General features: G+C 47.6%; 1 protein-coding gene across 1 annotated transcript; it reads right to left on the bottom strand.

The window, feature by feature from the left end:
- Nucleotides 1-2,293: 2,293 nt before the first annotated feature.
- BSX (brain specific homeobox) lies at nucleotides 2,294-9,713 on the bottom strand. The gene is made up of 3 exons (XM_075172972.1): nucleotides 6,158-9,713; nucleotides 4,870-5,066; nucleotides 2,294-4,718 (listed from the first exon to the last, which is right to left on the bottom strand). The coding sequence occupies exons 1-3, from the start codon at nucleotides 6,420-6,422 to the stop codon at nucleotides 4,473-4,475; spliced, it is 708 nt and encodes a 235-aa protein (XP_075029073.1). The 5' UTR covers nucleotides 6,423-9,713; the 3' UTR covers nucleotides 2,294-4,472.
- Between the last annotated feature and the right edge of the window lie 9,858 nt (nucleotides 9,714-19,571).

The following is a 19,571-nucleotide window of genomic DNA, read 5'->3' on the forward strand; positions in this document are numbered from 1 at the left end:
TACGTTCACCTACCCCACCTCTGCTCCTCAGCATAGCCCACGCCTGCAGAAACTTCACTTCAGAAAACCAATGGAAAAAATCGCACTAAGTCCATCAGCCAGCAGAGAGAAACAACAAGAGGAAGGTGTAGAAATAATTTTACACAGCGCACACAGTGCCTGGATCACTTGCTGGGCCTGGCCATAGGTTATTTACACCTTCACCAAGCGACAGCCCATGGTATTTTCAGGGCTGACACTACACATGTGTTTAATAGCAAGACTTTGCAAATGATTCACTCTGTAACTGCCCATACAGCCTGCATATCTGATCTCCTTTTACATAGCTCTGGCCATAGAAGGAAAAAACTTGGGTTGGAACTGCTTTCCAGTCCCATAAAAGTTAAAAATGTTAAGGGCAGCAGACAGGAAAATGCTCAAAATAAAAACAGAAAGCAAAGGTTCATGGAAGGATTTTATAGACCATTTTTTAATTTTCTTTAATGAAAACAACAACAAACATTAACCACTTAGGTGTTAAAATAAATTAACAGGAAACAATTTCATTTCAAAAAATCTCACAGAAAAGTTTTAATGAAAATCAATACTTCAATGGATTTCTTGAAAAATAGGAAATCCACCAAGATTTCCTACTTCCAGCAATTATTTCCTGCAAGCCATTTCGACTCCAGCATTTCCCAAACAAACATGTAAATATTAAAAAAAAAAAAAGAGAGCCAGCTTTAAACAGTCTCTCCCCTACTCCTTAAGCTTCTTGGGGAGAGCAGCAAAGGGACAGCAGGAAAAAGTCAGCAGTTGTCACTGAATAAGTCAGGACCCGGGAATAAAAACTCATTTCACATATTCTAAGAGAAAAATCTCTGAAATGAACAAACAAAATGCCTCCCCAGCCCTTCCTTCTTCCCAGGACCCTTCCACTCTTCAAACACATGATAACCTCTTCCCAAAAGCTTGCCCAGACTGCCTAGAAACTGCAGCCTCCTGTCTCCAGCCCGGCAGGCATTGCTTCCCAGCCTGGAAGGAGCTGGCTGATGAGGGAGGGGATGTCTCAGGTAGCGACTATTTCCTTCCTCTGTCTCAATCTCAGGGGTTTTTGCCCTTGTTTGCACCAAACTTTCTGGGATAAGCAGCCTGTTCCCAAAGCCTTCTCCTGTTACCTGCAAGGCTCGGTGCATACCACTGCAGTGTCCAGGCTGGGATGGGGATTTCCCTGGGGATGAGTGGTTCACATTCTGCATGTATTTGTCACTGAGGTTGCTACGATCAGTAGCTTTGGTCTTAAACACGATTGTAATTTTAAATGTTAGCCAAGGTGCCAGAACCGCAGAGAGGGGAAGATAGGCGGGTGTTTGTGGATTTTGTTTTATGTTATTGATCAGCATAAATACTTTGTGAAGAAGAAAGTTCCTGTAGTGGCAGGGGAGAGGCAGCAGAGACCTGAGTGTTATTTGATTCATATTCTCACCCTTCCTCATAGATCTGGCATATCCCAAGTGTGATGCTGCTGGTGGCAGAAAGGGGAATGGGCTCTTTGTCACACCGCTGTGCCCCAGAGAAACGGTGGCACCTCGCTGCTAAAGGGGTCCCACGAACATGGCCCTGCCCAGGGGACTGAGGTGAGGATACTCGTGGGTTTTAGCTGCTCCGAGTTCACTTGATGTCATCTGCAGCGCTGTCTGGGTTGCGGCACAGTAAAGGTCCTGTGCTGCAGAGCCCATTCCTGGACATACTTGCCTGCACCTGGATCTCAGGATCCTTCCCTCCCTTGAGAACCACCACCAGACAATAAATATCGCCAGCCCACGGGTGTGCAAATGCTACTGCAACGGAGATGAGCGCTAACTTTTGGGGTGTTTGGTGCAGTGAGAACATACTTGGTTATGCAGCATTTGATCACACTCCTCGATCTGCATTAGGAGGACAGAGCCTGGCACTGCCCACTGACTGACACCACCGTTTTCTTGACATCCGCTGGATGCCTTGCAAAAAAGTGGTGTAAATGCACACAGGAGGAAAAAGTTGCTTTTGCATGTCTGTGCCCCAAAACTTCTGTCACTTGTGCGTCTTAATCTTCTACTTTTACTTTCTCCTGCCTTTTTTCATTGTGTTCTTTCCACCTCAGAATATTTTTACACACCTCTGTCTTTAGCAATAATAATAAGAAAGAATGAACAATTCTTTGCACAAGTAAAAGGAATCACACACAAATGTAAAGAAACAGGATTTTTTAATATCCCTTTGCATTCAGGTGCAATTTTTTTTTAATGATTACATCTTTATACTTGCTCCTAAGATTCTCTCTCACTAAAACGAAAGGAATTTCTCTTGCGTTTCTCTAAACACTTTGCTGCCCAATCCTATTACCAAAGGCAAGTCCACCTGAGTGACTGGTGTGAAGTCACTGACCCCTGCAGCAAAGTGCGATTCGCCAGGCCGGCTCCGAGACGGGCATCCATACGGCACCACACACTGTGGTGCACAGCACCCGGCCAGGGAACAGCAGTGGTAGGCATGTTCAGAAAAAAATTATCATCTAAATATCACGGTAGAGCTTCTCTTTTATATCACTTTTAACAGTTCCTAATGAAATGTGCATCAGGGGGAGGCTGACAATCAGCACAGAGCAAAACGAACAAAATACTTGGTGGGCGACTCAGTATGGATGCAGACGAATGACGGCACCTAATTGAAAGGTTTTCAAGACAATTTCCATCACCTCCCTGCCCACGGCGAGGTAGGTGTTGAGAGAAGGGAAGAGTCTCGAAGCTGGGAGAAGCGTTTCCAGCCAGCAACATGGCAATGCGAAATGACCTGCTGTACCCTGCGCTTGGCTCTCCGCGGTGAGAGCTCTTGCTTCAAGTCACAGCAAGGCTTTAAGAGGAAATTGGTTGGTTTACCTTCTGAATTATGATTTTTAGGGAGGTGGGTGGCATTTTAGCAAAATTTGTTGATGAAAATTATTGTCCTGGAAGTATTTATAAACACCATGTAAAAGACAACTAGCCATTTTCTGGAGAGACAGTTGGGTATTGGCTATTCCCTCCCCCCCCCAACGTATGATTTTTATTATTTTACGTGTAAAAAACATAAAGGGAAACCCCCGAAAAGGAAGCAAACATACACATTTCAATCATCTATATTTTATATATTAAACAGGACACATTTTCCCTCACAAAACCGCATGTCCTGTAATCCAAAATGCCCTGAAAGTGCTAATGACACCACACAACCAAATTAACTTCCCGTTAAAAAAAAAAAAAAAAATATTAAGGAAAAAAAAGATTGAACAACCCAACGAGACACCGACATGCCACCGGGTTGCTGGTGCAGCAGGGGCTGCAGAAACAACATCTGAGCAAGCACAGCCTCTCCTCCAGGTTTTTACCGAGGAAAGCCCCAGCCCTCCCCTGGAGATGCGGAGCCCCTGCCGCACTCCCAGCGCACTTGCCAGCCAGCAGCTAACCCCAGGAAAAAAAAAAAAAATTTAAAAATCTCAATTTACCTGGAAATTAAAACCATTTCCCTGGCAGGAAGATAAAGGCAAAGCGAGCACGGACGGTGACTGCTCTATCTGACTGCAATACGGAGCTCAGAGAGGCGTTGGGGCAGATGCAGGCGGGGGGGGAACAGGAGCCAAACGTGGGACCAGCTCTGGGGCTCTTTGAGAGGAAAAGAAAAGTATCCGGAAGGTGATTCACACCTGGAAGCCGTGAAGGAATCACGCTGCCGATGCAGGTGGTTCTTCAAGCTGTAGAAAATCTCTTTGCTAGCTGGGATTGCCTTTGCTCCGAGCGGCCCTGGCAGGATCGAGTTATTCGTGATGCTCCCCCCTTCCCTTCTCCATATCGGAATTAAATAAACGGTAATTTTGGTCTTACCTGTTTCTTTGGAGGGCGTTTCTACAATTCCTTTTTTTTTTTTTTTTTTGAGTACGTGCGTGTCCTGGAAGCTCTGCCCGGGATCAGACCCGACCTACCGCACCACGGAGGGAGACGGCGAGCACCAGCCCAGCTCGCTGCATGGCAAGAGGGGCGCGGGGCTCGGCGTGCCCTGCCTGCCGCTCTCAGTAACCACAACGTGCTGGCACGGGTACACGTTTATTTTAAAATCGAGGAAATTTCGGGGAACGGAGAAAAGTCCGATATTTCGAAGGGAAGGGGAAACTTAAAGGAAACTCGCCTTGTTTTGCTCTCCCCCATCAGGCAAAGCTCAGGCTTGGGGTGATGCTGGGGGGAAGCCGGCGGTACCGCGGGGTCCCCGGCCCCCGCCGGGGCATCGCTGCCTTCGCCCCGGGCCCTCCCGTCGAGGAGGGGGCTCCCCCCGCATCAACCCCTCCTTCCAAAACCGCGACCCCCTTCCCTCTGGGCTCCGGCATTACTCAAGGCTGGGGAGGTAGGGGCGACTTGCGGGGCCGGGGCTGGGGCAAAGCCGCCCCGGAGAGGCAGGTGAGCCCGGGCCGGGCCCCGGCGCTCCTAGAGGCGGTGGGGGCCGGAGCAGAGGTCCCCCTCTTCCAGGATGTCCACCTCGTCCTCGGGGTCCTGTAGCAGGAAGGGGCCGGAGGGGCCCTTGCGGGGCTCGGCGCCGGCCGCCTCGGGCAGCTCGGGCTCGGGGGAGCTCGGCTCCCGGCTCTCCTCGCCGCCCGGGTGCTTGGGGTCGTCCTGGGTTTTCCGCAGCTGCTTTTTGTGCTTCATCCGCCGGTTCTGGAACCAGGTTTTCACCTGGGGAGAGCAGGAGGAGGGGGAAAAAAGAAGAAAGAAAGAAAAAAGGAATAAAAATCAAAAAGCGAAGGCGGGGATGCTGCATGGGATAAGGGGTGGGCACAGGTGCCAGACCCCTTCCCGGCGGTGCCGCTCCCCGCCGCCCCGGTACCTGGGTCTCGGAGAGGCTGAGGGCCGTGGCCAGCTCCACCCGCTCGGGCGTGGAGAGGTAGCGCTGGATCTCAAACCTTTTCTCCAGGCCGGAGAGCTGCGAGTCGGAGAAAACGGTGCGGGCTTTGCGGCGGCGGCAGTGCTTCCCGGGCAGCTCGGCGTGAGCGTGGTGCTGGAAGAGGGCTGGCACCGGCACTCCTGGGGGGACACACGGCCGAGACCCGGGCTGCGGTCGGGGGCTTCCACCCTCTGCGGCCCCCGGGTGAGCTGCAGCGGCTCGGGGGTGGGCTCGCCCCCTCCCTCTTTTTTTTTTTTCTTTTTTTTATTATTATTTTCGTTTATTTCGTTTTTGAGGTCGTTTTATTGGTTTGGGGGGGTCTTGTTGCTCTGAAAACGCGGGGCTTTGCAAAGCGCTTCGCTTCTGCTCAACCCGCCCCAGCAAGACGAAGGCAGCCCGGGCAGCGCCCGCTGCGGCGGGAGGGGTCAGCCCAGCGAGGCGAGGCTGGCAGGAAAACCTTCACCCTCCCGGCAATTAAACCAAAACGAAATGGACGCAGAAAAAACAGGGGAGCCCTGGAAAAGTCTAGGAGGAGAGTGTGCAGGAGGGGAGCGGTCCTCCACAGCCGCGCCGGTGCAGAACTTGGGCTGCCCGGTGAGAAACTTCGGAGGAGGGTTTCCTTCCAGAGCAAGGAACGGGCCCGGGGAAGAGCTGAGCGCGGATGCCTGCGGCGGCAGAGCCCCGGGCTCCGGCCGGGCGGGGGGAGCCTCTCCCGGCCCCGGGGAGGGGAGCCGGCACAGCCCCAGCAGTGCTGCTGGAGGTGGAAGAGCGAAGCTCGGACACCGTCTGGAAGGACGACGCAAGGAAAAAGAAATGTTATCGGTCCAAAAATAAAAATAATTAAAAAAAGAAAAATAAAGGCCAAGAGAGGGAGAGAGAAACCGTCAAGATCTCGAGCGAATGACAAGCTGCAGGGCGGTGGGCTCCTTTCCCCGATAACGAAGCCGGCGCTGCCCGGGTCTCCCCGGGGCCGGAGCCGAGCCGGGGGCTGCGGCCGGCGGGGCTCGGGCAGCCGGGGCTGCCCCGCGGCGGAGGGGGCTCCGAGGGCGGCGGGCGGCTCCTGCCCCGGGGGCACGCAGCCAGGATTTCGCTGAAGGATGCGGAAAGGTTCCCCGAAGGGGCTTGTCTTTCACTGCTGGAGCACGTCCCGTCCGGGGCTGCGGGGTCTTGTCCCCACCCAAATCCCCAGCTCGGAACTCCGCGGGTTTCTCCTGCCAAGGGCTGCACTTACCCGAGGTGGTGAGAAAGTAGGGATGGTGGTGATGCTCCGGCTTGTGCAGGGCAGGGTGCGGGTGAGGCGCCAGGAGGGTCGGGGTTGGCATCAGGGGGTACCCATAGTCCAAGAGGGGCACGCGGGAGGTCAAGGAGCCGGGGAAGTGCTCGGGGGGCACCTCCCGCAAGGGCTTGGGCTTGTGCAGCAGAATATCCTCGATGAAGAAGGAGGTGGGCCTGGGCGCGGAGACGGGGTGCACGGGCGAGGTGAAGTTGAGGTTCATTTCGGTTGTCCCCCCCTCGGGCAGCGGGGAAGGGAGCGAGCCGGGCTGAGCGCTGGCTGCCGGAGGAGGGAGGGCGGCCGGCTGCACCTCCCGGGGCCGAAGATAATAAATAAAAATAATGATAATGAATAAATAACAATTTTTAAAAAAACGCAGCAAAAATAAATAATAATAATTTAAAAAAAAAATTCCCCCAGCCAGAAATAAACTGAAAGAGCCGGGGGCTGCGAGGCGGGTGGGTTTGGGCTGCGCGGGGAGATGCGCGCCTTTGAGGCGCGGTGGGAAGGGGGCTCTCCAGCGAGCCAATAGCGATCGGGCGGGCGGGGGGACGGGCCCGCCGGGCCACCCAAACCACGGCCGCGGCGCGGAGGGGGCGCGCAGCCTCCCCCGCGCAGCGCGGGCGCAGCCCCCCGAGCAGCGCAGCAGCCCTCAGCCCCGGTCCGAGCGGTGGGGTTGGGGCGTTTTCCCAAACATGAGTGTTTTCTCCTTTTTTTTTTAAAAAGGGAAAAACTTTGGGGGGCGGGGGAGAAGTAGTGGTGCTTTCCCGACCTGTCCCACGCTCCGCTCCTGACTTGTCCCCCCGCACGCAGCTTGTGCCTTTCCGCACAAACCCCATCGGGGTTTTGTTCCCATCCATTCCCCGCTCAGTGTTGTGCTAACACTTTTTTTTTTTTTTTGGTCTTTCCTCTGTTTGTCTTTTTTTTTTTTCCCCCCTAATCTGTAACATTCATTTCCCCGGAGTCAATTTGCTAAAATGAGGGTGATATACCACATCATAGTCGAGATAATTTCGGTTCGCATCTCAGAAAATTGCTCTAATTATTGATGTTAAACTCAGGGAAATTAAAAGAAGGCACTTCTCCTTCATCTCCTGATTTTAAGCTCTAATTTGTTGAAATCGAGTTGTCATCACAATTCCAATCACTACCGTTAATAGTAAAAGTGTTCTAATAGAGCCAGAATTCGCGCAACCCATGCTATTAGATAATTAAGAAAGATGTTAGAAAGGCAAGTGCTAATCCTTGGGCACACGGACAGCATTTCCATCTGATCCAGCAGGTAGAACAAATTAATTACCAGAATCAATTAGTCCTAAAAGTACAGTTCTCAGGGTAAGCCATGTCTTCCATATGGATGAGCTAGTAAATGGTAAATAGATGAGGAAAAACCTTTAAAAGAATAGAAATGGCAACCGTCCGGTTTTAATGAATCTGGAACTCGGAGCGCCCGAGTTTTCCAGCCGTGCCGTCTATTCTCCGCCGCCGGCGGGCACAATCACGCGTGGGCGAGGGCACGGGCAGCCACCTCTCCCCCCACGGCGGGCAGAGCAGCGGACCACGCCCGCTCGGGGTTTTAAGAACAACTAGTTATAACGCGTGGTAGCTTTTAAAACACACATGTGGCTCCTTCATCAGTTCCACCGGGCCAAAACTCGGGGCGGGGGGGGGGACCAGAGAGCTCCCCGTCTCACCGGGAAAACCCACGGGAGCATTTTTCTCTATAGATACAGGCAGTGCGTGTTACAGCCACGCACACACTTCGTCTTACACGTGTAGTGCCCACGCGCGGGCAGGCACCGCGCTCATCACGCACTTAAGCGACATATCTCTTTCTATACATATATCTCCATACATCCGTGCCCGCACAGTATGGATGCGGGTGCTCTGCCGCACCGAGGCAGGAGCGCTTCGGGAGGCGCCGGGCTGGGGGAAAGGCTCGCCCGCCGCGGGGCTGCCTCTCCCGGTGCTGCCGGCAAAACTCCCTCTTTTTCTCCAGGAAAAAAAAAAAATTAAAAATTCAAAAAATCCGTTGCAGCGTCCTCTCCTGAAACGCCCATTTCGGCTTCAGCGCGGGATTTTGGCCGCGGGTTTAAAAATAACAACAGGGTAACAACTTTCTCTGAGGATCAAACGAGTAAGCAAAGGAATTAACAGTGATGAAATGGGTCTAATGCCCGACTTGTTAATGGAAGGAGCGCAGCCAGGGGCGTGTAAGCCGCTTGACTGGCCATTTCATCAGCTGAGATTGCTTCTCGGGGTGGGCTGGGGCTTTACTCATCACTGGGGTGTATATATATATATATATTTAAAGCAGATTTGAAAGATTAAAGACGTGTTACTTCAGCCAGATTGGGTCACAACTTTAGGACTCAGGCGAGAGCTTGCTTGCCTGACAGCCACGTCGAGAGGGGCTTCTTTTCGGAGTCCCTCTTTATTTAGGGTACAGCTGGGGAGGGGGGAATGGGGCTGCTGTCTTGGTACTACCTTGCAGCAACAGCAGCAAAATCCGACCCCAAACCGGGCAGTGGCACTTCAGGCACCGCAGCCTCTCCCTGGTGCTAATTCAAGGGCAAGAAGCAGAGCTAATAACCCCCCGTCGGTGGAGAAGTCCCCTGGAAGGAAGGTAACCCCCAGGAAGGGGGGACCTCTGCATTGCAGTCCTCACACCCAGGGATTTTTTAAATTTAACATTTCATGGCTTTTTGTGACAGGAAGGGGGTGCCAGGTGCTTCCCACCGCCGGCAGGCGTTGTTGGCAGGGTGGTCTTTTTGCCCTACAAGCCTCTTACCTATTTTTCCCCTTTTGACCCTCTTCTGCAGGTCCCCAGGGTGATGGGGACCCAGCAGTATGGATCTCACCCCGGGACCCCCAAACACTCCCAGCCCCGGCTGCACTCTCGGCCCTCCTCGAGGACCAGCCCCCCGGATCACAGATTAGCCCTTTTTTCTGGCTGGCCAGACATATGCACACAAGCAGATATTCCTATGTATTTTTGCATACACACACAATTCCATTTGCTGCCGAATTCATGGGTGAGTTGGGTCTCCAAAGAGACGCTCTGTGACCTCCTCTCAACAGAGTGGGGTCCCCTGTTGAGGTGCTTCCACAGCTTTTCCCCGGATTTGGCAGAAACTGCCCCAAACCTGGGCAGAAGCTGAGGTCTCGCTGGGCTGAGGAACACGTCTAGGAGAGAAAACGAGAGGGACTGGGGTCAGTGCAAGGTAGGGAAAAGCAGCAGGTTTGGCTGTTTTACTCACTGTGTGTTTCCCTTCCCATGGGAGGGGGACCAGAATTGCCCCCGACGCTGTGCTCTTGCATCCTCCCCTTGAACACCTTGTGGGACAGGTATCATCTCAGCCTGCAACCCAAAACGATTCAGACCTCCTCCGGAGGCACGTGTCTGTGAACCCAGGTAGCCACACTACTGTGGAGTTTGTTTGTTGTTTCTTCAATAAAATAAAATTATTTCTACAGGCTCAAAGACCTTTATAAACTTTCCTGGTAGCGATGCACGCATATCCCCCCCATGTGTGTATACACACACACTCCCCTTTCATGATTTAATAACACACATAATACACATGTGCTTTGCTTACATAAACACCAGTTGTCATTACTTGCACACTTAAGATCATTTGAAGGTATTATGGGGAAATTGTGCCCAGGAAAACAGAAATTTATTTGACTTAAAACCTAGGGGGTCATTTAAAAGGTCAGTGCAGCTACATTGATGTTAGTAGCTTTATTTCAGTGTGTTGCATTAGGGATAAATTTGGTGCAGTTTAAAAATACATGCACTTACCTTCCCGTGGCTCTTGAAGAGGTAAGGTAGCTTGGGAGCCCAGCCTTTTCATGCCTTTCAAGAAAAATCCACTCAAAAAGGAAGGGTTAAATTAAAAACAGACAGCCTTGATATGATCAAAACAGGAGCCTGGCTGCAGGAAAGAGGTCTGAAGAGCTCAATTTGAGTAGCCACACACGTAACACAGAGAGAGGTCTTTTGAACAGAAAGCATGGCTTAATGGAGAATGTTCCATGCATCATGCTTCAGGCAAAACCGCTCCCCACCCCGAAGGAGCGGGGTGCCTCTGCCCAGAGGCTCACAGGGTGCTGCTGGCGAGAGAGAAAAACACTTCCATGCTTCACTGCAGCCGCTTTCCCCACCTACATTCTGTCCACCTCTGCCCACGTCTATCCTTTCTCCAGGACCTGTCTCACCTGGCTCCCAACCCTGCCTCCTGCCACCCTGCAAACTCACCGTGGAAAATGGTGGCTCCCAGGAGCCCAGCGATACCGTGTTCATGAGAAGAGATATTTTTAAAATTCATCTTAACTGACGTGACGTAAGAGTGCAGTTAAAGGCGGTGGTGGGAAGCCCCTTCGGTACTAAGATAGGTCTGCACTAGAGGTTTTTACTGGCATTTCAGCGTGGCCAGAGGTAATATTTTAGTGTTGACAACCCTCTAGTATGCCTTGACACCAGCTCAAGTTCAAGGAGGGCTCGGTGGATGGGCTTTGAGGTTAAGCTCAGGTTGTCTCAGGATGGATACCGCAAACGGCAGGGCTGGTAGAGGGTGGGAGGGGAAAGAAAGTGTCGGAGAAGAGCTTACCTCCTAACCGGGGTTGACAGCAGCACCAGGAGAAGATCCAGCCAGGTCTTCCAAGGCTCGTAACTCTGCCACCCCTTGGCTTTTGCCGCCTCGAAAATATGTTGTCCCGCAGCCCACGGACTGGCACTCTCCTTCATTTGTAGCTGAGATGAAGAGAAGACAGAATGAGAAATAGAGAAGTAATCAGCCTGTTGATTTTATTCCAAGGCAATAAACACTCAGGATAAAAGCTGGGTCTGTTATTCTGACAGAATCTACCCACAAACATCACGGTAATTTCAGAGCTACAGTTCTAGGTAAAAAGCACAGAGGGGGATGGAAGTGTTGCTGATGCGAGGGGACCACATTAAGAAGTGATTGAGACAGGAAGGTACTTTTGAGGCTTGTATCACTACCAATAACTGCAAGAATTTTGGGGATAAAAAGAGATATGGCATCAATGACAAGCAAAATAAAATTTAAAGAGTAAAAGCTTAGACTGTAGCTTCCTTACACGGCTCTCAAACCCAACTATCTGTGCATGGACCGAGGGGTTTCATTCCTAAATCCAGAATTTTATCTCTGTACTGAAAATTCTCACCATTAGCTGATAATCCTGAGCATTTTCTGACGGCAGGGTACTTACAAAAAGAGAAGGAAAGTATTAACATCGACAGGTTTGATCTAAACACTTTCCCTAAAATAGTGACTCCTATTAACTAAGACCTAGGATCTTTTTAATTATCTAATATTTGTTTTCAACTTCAGCAGGATTATCTGTACTGTTCCAAAACACAGCAAGATTACTCCTTCTTTCTTTCTTTTTTTTGTTTTGAATGAGCCAGAAATTGGGAGGGAGGCTTAGAAGTTTCCCTGGGACCTGCTTTCCATTAGTCTTCTCTTCATTTGGTTACATATCAATTCCTGCTCATCGTGTGACCAACCCATGGGCATTACTCCCTCGAGGCGAAGGTGGTTATTTCACCCAAGACCATCTGTACTTTGGGATCTCAGCTAATCCTTTGCTCTCAAAAAATCCATTCTTGCTGCCGTAGTCACTGCTTTCCTGTCGCCTTTAGCACGTTAATGCTTATTCGTTTTCTTTCATTCCAGCTGTGTAACAATCATCTGCACAACTCAACATTTTGATTCACTTTTTTGCGCTAATGACTCGGAACCTCCCTTATTTCCCTAATTTCATGACATGTGAACCTTGTATGTCCTTGCTTTTAACCTTCGGGGCAGGATAATCCTCCTTTTCCCTTTCTTATCCATTCAAACTTTATTGCACTCCCATTGTTTTCCTACTGTTCTCTGTGTTTTTCCTCTGATTACTTGTCATACTCTTCCTGTAGCTCCAGTTCCTCATGGAAACCTCATATGCCTTTTCTGCTTAGAGGAATACTTTGAATATAGAATCCCCGAGTCTGATCTCAGGCTGGCGTAAGTCAGGAGTAACTTATATAAAAACCATCGGAGCATATAAGTCTAAATGACGCAAATACTTTGATTCCTTTCAATTCCATTCTTTACTTTCCAACTTTAAAGTGTCTCATTTTGAAGCCTTAAACATAAAAAGCACACAAATGATGCACTTCAAGGTCAGAGGAAGCTATTATGACCATCCAGTCTGACCTCCTGAATCACGAGTCAGAGTTTCATCCAGTAACTCCTGTATCAAACTCATAAAAAACATCCAACCTAGGTAAACTGTGGAATAAGAATATCAGTTTTCTAACTCTTTACATTACGTTTGGTACATCCCAACGTATACATAGGAAATACGTGTTTATAAATAGGGTGAATGAGCAGCTTTCTCTTATCTCTAGATCTCCAGCAAGCATCTCCATTCTGTATTTATATTTTGACTAGCTCCATGGAAAATCTGTGATTATTTACAAACACTACACTAAGCTTTTGTAAATATGATTCAGCCTTCGGTTAAAAGGTCCATTTCTACTAGAGAGTAGATTTTATAAATCACTTAGGACAAGCCTCAACATAGTGGCTTAGCTTTTCCTCCTAGTTTAAATATACAAATTGTTAGATCATCTTATGCTGAGATAGAAAAAGTACACAAATGTCACGTCTTACATACATCTCTCACACCATGAGTGCCACATGCACAGCGACGGTTACAAACGGATGCTGTCTTAGCCGATCATTTTGTTAAAAGAAAAGGAATCATTCTTTATTGAAAGATAATTAAACCTTTTTCTTTCATGTTTGCTCCAAACAGATTGCAAAACTAGTTGGACCTAGTTTACAAAAAAGATAACCTTTGTGAGATCAAAGGAAGAGATTGGTTCCATTACTTGCATTAGTCAGAGTTGTCTGTGCTGTGGCCTTCAGAATAAAGGGAGAAATGTACTTTAGAAAGATCTGAGTAACACACTTTACTCAAAACATTTTTGTATTATATTGCTTCTTGACTGTTTCAGCTTACTCTGTATCTGTGCACTTTATTTTAAGCACTCCAGAAGTGGATGACAGGTCTGGGGGAAAAAGATAGAATCTAGTCAGCATCTCGCAAATGCATCTCCAAATAATGCTTTAAAACTGGAAATTACATTTTGAAATGGTATGTTGTACATCTCCAAGGATGAGGTATTCAAATGGTGATATGATGTAATATAATATTGTCTAATGTTAAAAACACTTTCTCACATCTGTCAGTATTATTTTTTAATGGAAATATTAAAATGCTCTAGGTCACCTGCAACAAGTAATGATGCAGGCGGAGGCCTCATAATAAATTAGTACGATAATATTTGCATGATTTTCCCATGCTTCAAAAAATAACCTCAATTTAATTTAGTTCAGCAATATCTGATTCAGTCCAGCTATTCTTCGCTCTTTCTGATATTTTATTTCAGTATGATTTCCTGCTAAAAAAACCCAACTTGTACCTCCCCCTCTAACTCTCCTCTTTCCCCTTACCATGCTAAGGTTTTAACAGAGCAGCCAATTTCAATCAAATTAGTCAGACAATTAGCAATCTTAAACATATGCTTTCCCAAAATGTTTCGTAAGTAAGTGGCTGAACAGAAGGCAGTAAATTCGTTATTGCAGAGTCTGATCTGCGAGGTCGGAGGACCCCCACAGGCTCCCGGTCACCGACCCCTCGCTCGCCCAAAACCCGAATGCCTCTTTTGGGTCTGGTGTAGCAAAAGCAAACGCACAAAAATGAGATCCTGTGGGATTATAACTGATTTAAAAGCTGAACGGGGTTCCTAATGTTGAAAGAAATGGGGGATCCCCTCCTAGCCGTTCCCCGCTGTGGGCACCTAAGGCAGCTGACAGGCTCCCTCTTCGGCTACTGGAGAAAGCCAGGCTCCTCCGGGGACAGGGGATGTATGGCCAGGGCCTATTCAGGCAATCGGACGGTGCTACAGGATCATCTTTAATTATTCCTTGAAGTCTATAGGTGCTTCTAGGGGGAAGGGTAACTTTCTGACAAATGTAACTGGACTACAGGATCAGTTTTGCGCCTTGGATGCGTGCTGAAGAATTCTGTATATGGGCTAAACGCATTCTGGATAACAAAAAGACTTCTATGTTACAAGTTTTTCAAGACTTTCCCAATTTGAAGAAAAATCATTACATACAGAGTTTGGCATTTTTTTTAGAACAGGAGAAGCATGATGGAAAACTGCACAGACTTAGAAACACGCTATGATTTCTTACTTACGGGACGCACAGATTTGATCTTTTTTTTGGTCTTGATTTAGCTTCCACTCAGCTAGTATTTTTAAAAATGAGTTATGGAGTTTCCTATTTCATAAATATGTTATCTTCTCTTCAAAGCTAATGTTAGAAACAATCAATGCAATGTAATCACCAGGTTCACCAATGCAAGGAAAGTATTTGTTCTCTGCCAAAATCTGCTTTTGTTTTCTTTTGACCACAGGAGGATCAAGACTTGGCATTCAACAGCCTACAGCCGTCTTTGCAAATTAGTTTGCCGTTCGTTATTATACGTGGAAAATTAAACCTGGACGTCCAACAGGTCAAGAGCCATAAGCTTGAATGGAGGAAAACAGCAGCACAGTTATGGGAAACAACATATCATACAAAACGTCCTCAAAGCTAAGGGGGTATTTTAGAATATTATGAGCTTGTGCATCTTTCTAACAGGGTCCCAAATAAGAGACGTGTGTGTGCACGCTTGTGTGTCTGCTTGTCTGTGCATTTCTGTCCAACTGAGATTGGTACTTGAGTCTCAAAATAAGTACAAAAAGGAGAATTTTCCAGTTTGTCTCCTTTGGCAAATGCAATTTCCCTCCCAACACACACTAAATTCATTTAGCCTAGTGCATTTTTAATAGACATTATTCATCTGTTACTTAATGAGTTTGTGGTGAAAGCATATTGCCTCCCAATTTTAACAAAAGCAGTCTAATATTGCTGCAGCTTTTTCCCCTTTTGCCTTCTAAGGCAGCAGCACGGAGGGGGGAAGAAAAAAAGCTATAGAGACAGATAAGGTTTTTATTCTGTGTCACAACACTACATTAAGAATAAAACCTTCCACTTAAACACTTAAATGAAAACATCGAGAAACTAATTTACCATTTGTAACCACATGATTTAAGTAGGAGCAGCTTTAATTTTCTTCCCATTTTCCTCATATTCAATGTGAGCCCACATTAGATTTCACTGGCTCAAATCACAACACTTAAAGCCACTTTCATTTTCTTTTTGATTAAATAATTGAAATTCCTGTCACTGCCTGCACTTTACTAGCACACAAATTTTATGTGTAAAGATAAATACTCTTTCTTTCTCCCTTTCCTGCCTGTAGGCTTTTTTTTTTTTTGTCTTTTTTTTTTTTTTTTCAGTTTAATCTTAAAAGCAGGCAAGGTTTAGTTTATTGATGGTTCCATAAAATGGATCAGTACTCCATTCACCTATTTCGTGGAATTATACTGCTCCCATTAAGTGATTGTTTGGAGAAATTATGGAAAGCCATCTTCTCTAATTTAGCTGTCATCGTTGTAAGGTTATTGCTATCCAATCCTAAAAGGACAGGAAGCCTAGTTACTCGTGTGCTGTTCCCTCTCCCACACGCACATCCATTAATGTCTGAAGCCTTGATTTTTATTTAAGCATTTGTTTCAATTAGGGTAACAGGTTTTATTAATGCTCCCTAATAAGTTACTCTGACAAAATTCAAGACACTTTCCATCGCAGCTCAGTGAATGGCACAGTCAATATGCAGCATCAATTGGCGCTGCCTGTAATGAGCCGTGGACTCGAACGCAACTTCCAGCTCAAGAGAGAAACACCTGCAAGACTCGCCCACCTCGGCCGCTTCTGACACGTCTTGCAGGGCCGTAGCAAAGCCCATTTCCCTTTCTTTGGCTTTTCACCTTAAGCCGCCGGAGAGAATTAGCAGCCTTTAAAAAGCGCCTCAAATGGATCCTACCAGTGAGCACACTGGTGGCAGCTTGCTGTCTTCGTCCCACCTGGCCGTGGGGGTGGACAGTCGTCACATCCCCAGGGGACAGGGAGGGTGGAGGTGCTCGAGCAAGGCAGTTTCACGAACCCTGGGCTTCGTTATCATTTCTGGCTTAGACTTTGGAGCAAGTGACCCTGCACAAGCCGCTTTGGTCTGGGTCATCCGAAGGATGGAGGGCTCTAACTCTCATTAACAGGATTTAGATTTGCATACCTTGGTGTCTCTGTGCTTCAGTTCCTTATATATGAAGCATATCTCTCTCTCTCTCTCTCATATGGGTGCTCTGTACTTTTCAGCATCAGCCTCATGATTTAACTCTTTTTCATGGCTACTAACTGCGGGAGATTTGACACAAAATAATAGGTGTTGCCTGAAGACCACAGCAAAAACCTACAAAAGACATTTAAGTGAATTTAGAGAGACTCTGGAGCCCCCGTTACTTTCTTTATCTAAATGACAAACAAAACTCCTTGTGTCCCCCACCGCAGGCCCATGGAAGCAAACGGAGGAGACAGAACCGGGCTGATCCACACTTGGCCCTGCTGTTTTACTCTGCTTTCCTAAGGCATCAGGTCTCCCTGATCAGGAGGTGTTGCAGGGTCATGACGGATGCAGGAGAGGAGCGAGGCTATGGGCACGATGAGGGAGAGGGGATATAGAGGTAAATCGATAAGGGACTGGACTTCCGTGAACAACCAGCTTCCATAAGAAACACACATTATGTTTCCCAGCAAGAACCATTTTGCCATTGCATTGCTGTGAGTTCTCTCCTAATCTGACACTTTGATTTTTCCTGAGCGATGCTTACAAAATGTAGAGGCCCTTACAGCATCATGCAGGAGAAGGAGCTACCGGGAGGGGTCATGAGGTGCAGGAAGATTTCTTCCCCTTCTGCAGCAGCACAAATAAGAAGGGCAACGTGTGTTGCCTCTAGAGTGAGCTTTCCACTGATGTGAAACAATACAGAGCGTGGCCTGAAATGGCAACGGGCAATGTGGATGTACCTGTATCACCCAGCCAAGCACAACACAAGCTCTCAGAGCCACAAACACCTCCAAGAGCAAGGGCGTCTCTGCAGTGGTTATAAACAAAGATAGAAATTAGAGTGCGAGTCTAAATCAAGCCAGATTTTAAGATTGGCAAAGATTAGGGCAATAAAACTGCCCAAATTATATTCCAGCCATGCAAACAGCTTTGTATTAAGTAGGACTGGCAGCCAGCTTGAGAGCACATCTAGTCCACCTCCCTGCCCCAAACATGCCCTGCACTTCCCACCTGGAAAGGATGGGTCTGAGAGCCTGGCTGCTGAATTCCTCTCCAATTCCTGCTCTCATAATCACCATGATTTTTAGATGCTCTATATCAGCAACGCCAACCTAATCAGAAGTTTCATTCCTCAGCACGCAGCAACAGCCTCCTATTTGCTTAGAAGGAAAAGCCAGGATATTTTTACAATTCCTACAGAATAGCAATATCTTACTGGCGACCTCTTACCCCCCCAAAGCAGCGATGGCTTTGAATTTTGTATAGAGTTCTTTGAGAAAAGGTTTGTGAGCTTCCAAGGATGTCCAGGTTTTCTATATCTATCTGCTGAGTTAGTGAAAGATACTGCCTTTCGCTGCCAGCCTGGCAAAGCTTGTCTCATACACCATCAGGAAAAATGATAAAGACAACTTTCATTTTCATATAACACGTCAGCCCATTCCACACAATTTAGAAGCCTTTCTGACATTGTTGAATATGCATTTTCTAATGGAGAAAACAAAACAAAACAAAACAAAACCAAACTTCCAGAGGAAAATTTGCCACCAGCATTTGCAAGTTAGGTCCAGAAGTTAGGGACCTTTCTGTGAATAAGGCAATGCAATAGGTCAGCCACGGCTTTTAATTCTGAAAGAAGGCCCAAGAAACAGAAGAAAAACATCTTTGTGGTTGCCCCTCCCTTCCCCTCTAACTATTCACCCTGGAGGACATTGTTAACATATAATAACTGGGCATGTCAGAATCAATTAGGCAACTCATAATAAAGCAGATGCTGCTATTGTGAAGACGATGCAGTGAAAGTATGGGTATAGGAAGGCCCTCAGCGCAGTCCGGGCTAAGCAGATATGATGCTAATTGAATTCTTGCTGGCAATTTTTCACCCCTAAATGAACAAGAAAGAGAGGAATCTTAGAGTCTCATCTGTTTAGCTTGTGAACAGGAAAATGTTTTCAAGCCCAGTAAATGAGCAACCTAATCCACAGGGATGTTAGCAGGAGGGGTTTCTTTAAAAAAAGCAACGCCCCAAAACCCTCGTATGTTGAATATGAGTTGGGTCCTGTTCCCACAACACCAGCAGGGATCGGGGAGTTGGTTATTTTATTTAACCTTGAGGAAACTGAGTATTTCTGCAGTTTTTCCTCGTCCAGAGGCTGGAGATCCCACGCAAGGCAGCGAGAGGGCTTTTCACGCAGCCATCAGCACACCAGCCTGCCACTTGCGCCAAGGCACTTTCAGAGCTTTAAGGAGCCTCTGACAGCACAAATATTTCAAATACAACAGAAGAAGGACTTAATTGGACCCGGGGCACCTGAATTAGAAACTCCTCCTCTCTATGCCCCTTTACTGCTAAACCCACACCCAGAAACCTCCCTCTTAAAACTCGCCAATTCTCTCCCCTTTCTTTTGTAATTCTGCTAAGAAGAGGAAAACTCAGCTTCAAGCCCTGGTGCTTAAACCCGCTCAGATGTCCCTGAAGTAGCCTCTGGAGCAGATGGAGGTACCTGTTGGGCAGGAAAGCTGGGGTGCACCGGGACCCCTGGCTCTCCCTGCCAGTGCTCAGCCTCCCCCGAGCCCCGGACAGAGAAACGAGACCTTTCCCTGGAGGTTTAGGTGCCAGTTTGCAAGTTAAGCCTCACTAAACCGAAGGTGAGGACTCCAGATTTTTACGTGGACTTAAACCTAAATCCCAGGGTTAAACCTGCTGGGTATTATTTTTTGGCTAACAGCCTTGCTTTTTATTACTACTGGCACAAAAGAAGTGATTTCTCCACCTCATAGTTACCAATGAGTAATTAAGTCTCTTCTAGTAACCCTATGCCGAGAAGGCCTTTTAAATTAAAATATTTTCCATTTGATTTTGTTAGCTCCTAAATGAAGATTGGGAAAAATAGGCTAATTACAGCTATCCTAATTAAGCTCCTACAATAACCCATAATTACACCCATACTTATCACCTTTGTGCTGGACACTTTAACCTGTTGTGGTTTGTAATTAGCATGTCTGCGTCGGGGGCTGTAAGCTAACATCTTCTCTTCCCCAGTCCGGCTAGAGTTTTGAT

Source organism: Calonectris borealis, chromosome 24 (genome assembly GCF_964195595.1).
Source record: "Calonectris borealis chromosome 24, bCalBor7.hap1.2, whole genome shotgun sequence".
Lineage (NCBI taxonomy): Eukaryota > Metazoa > Chordata > Aves > Procellariiformes > Procellariidae > Calonectris > Calonectris borealis.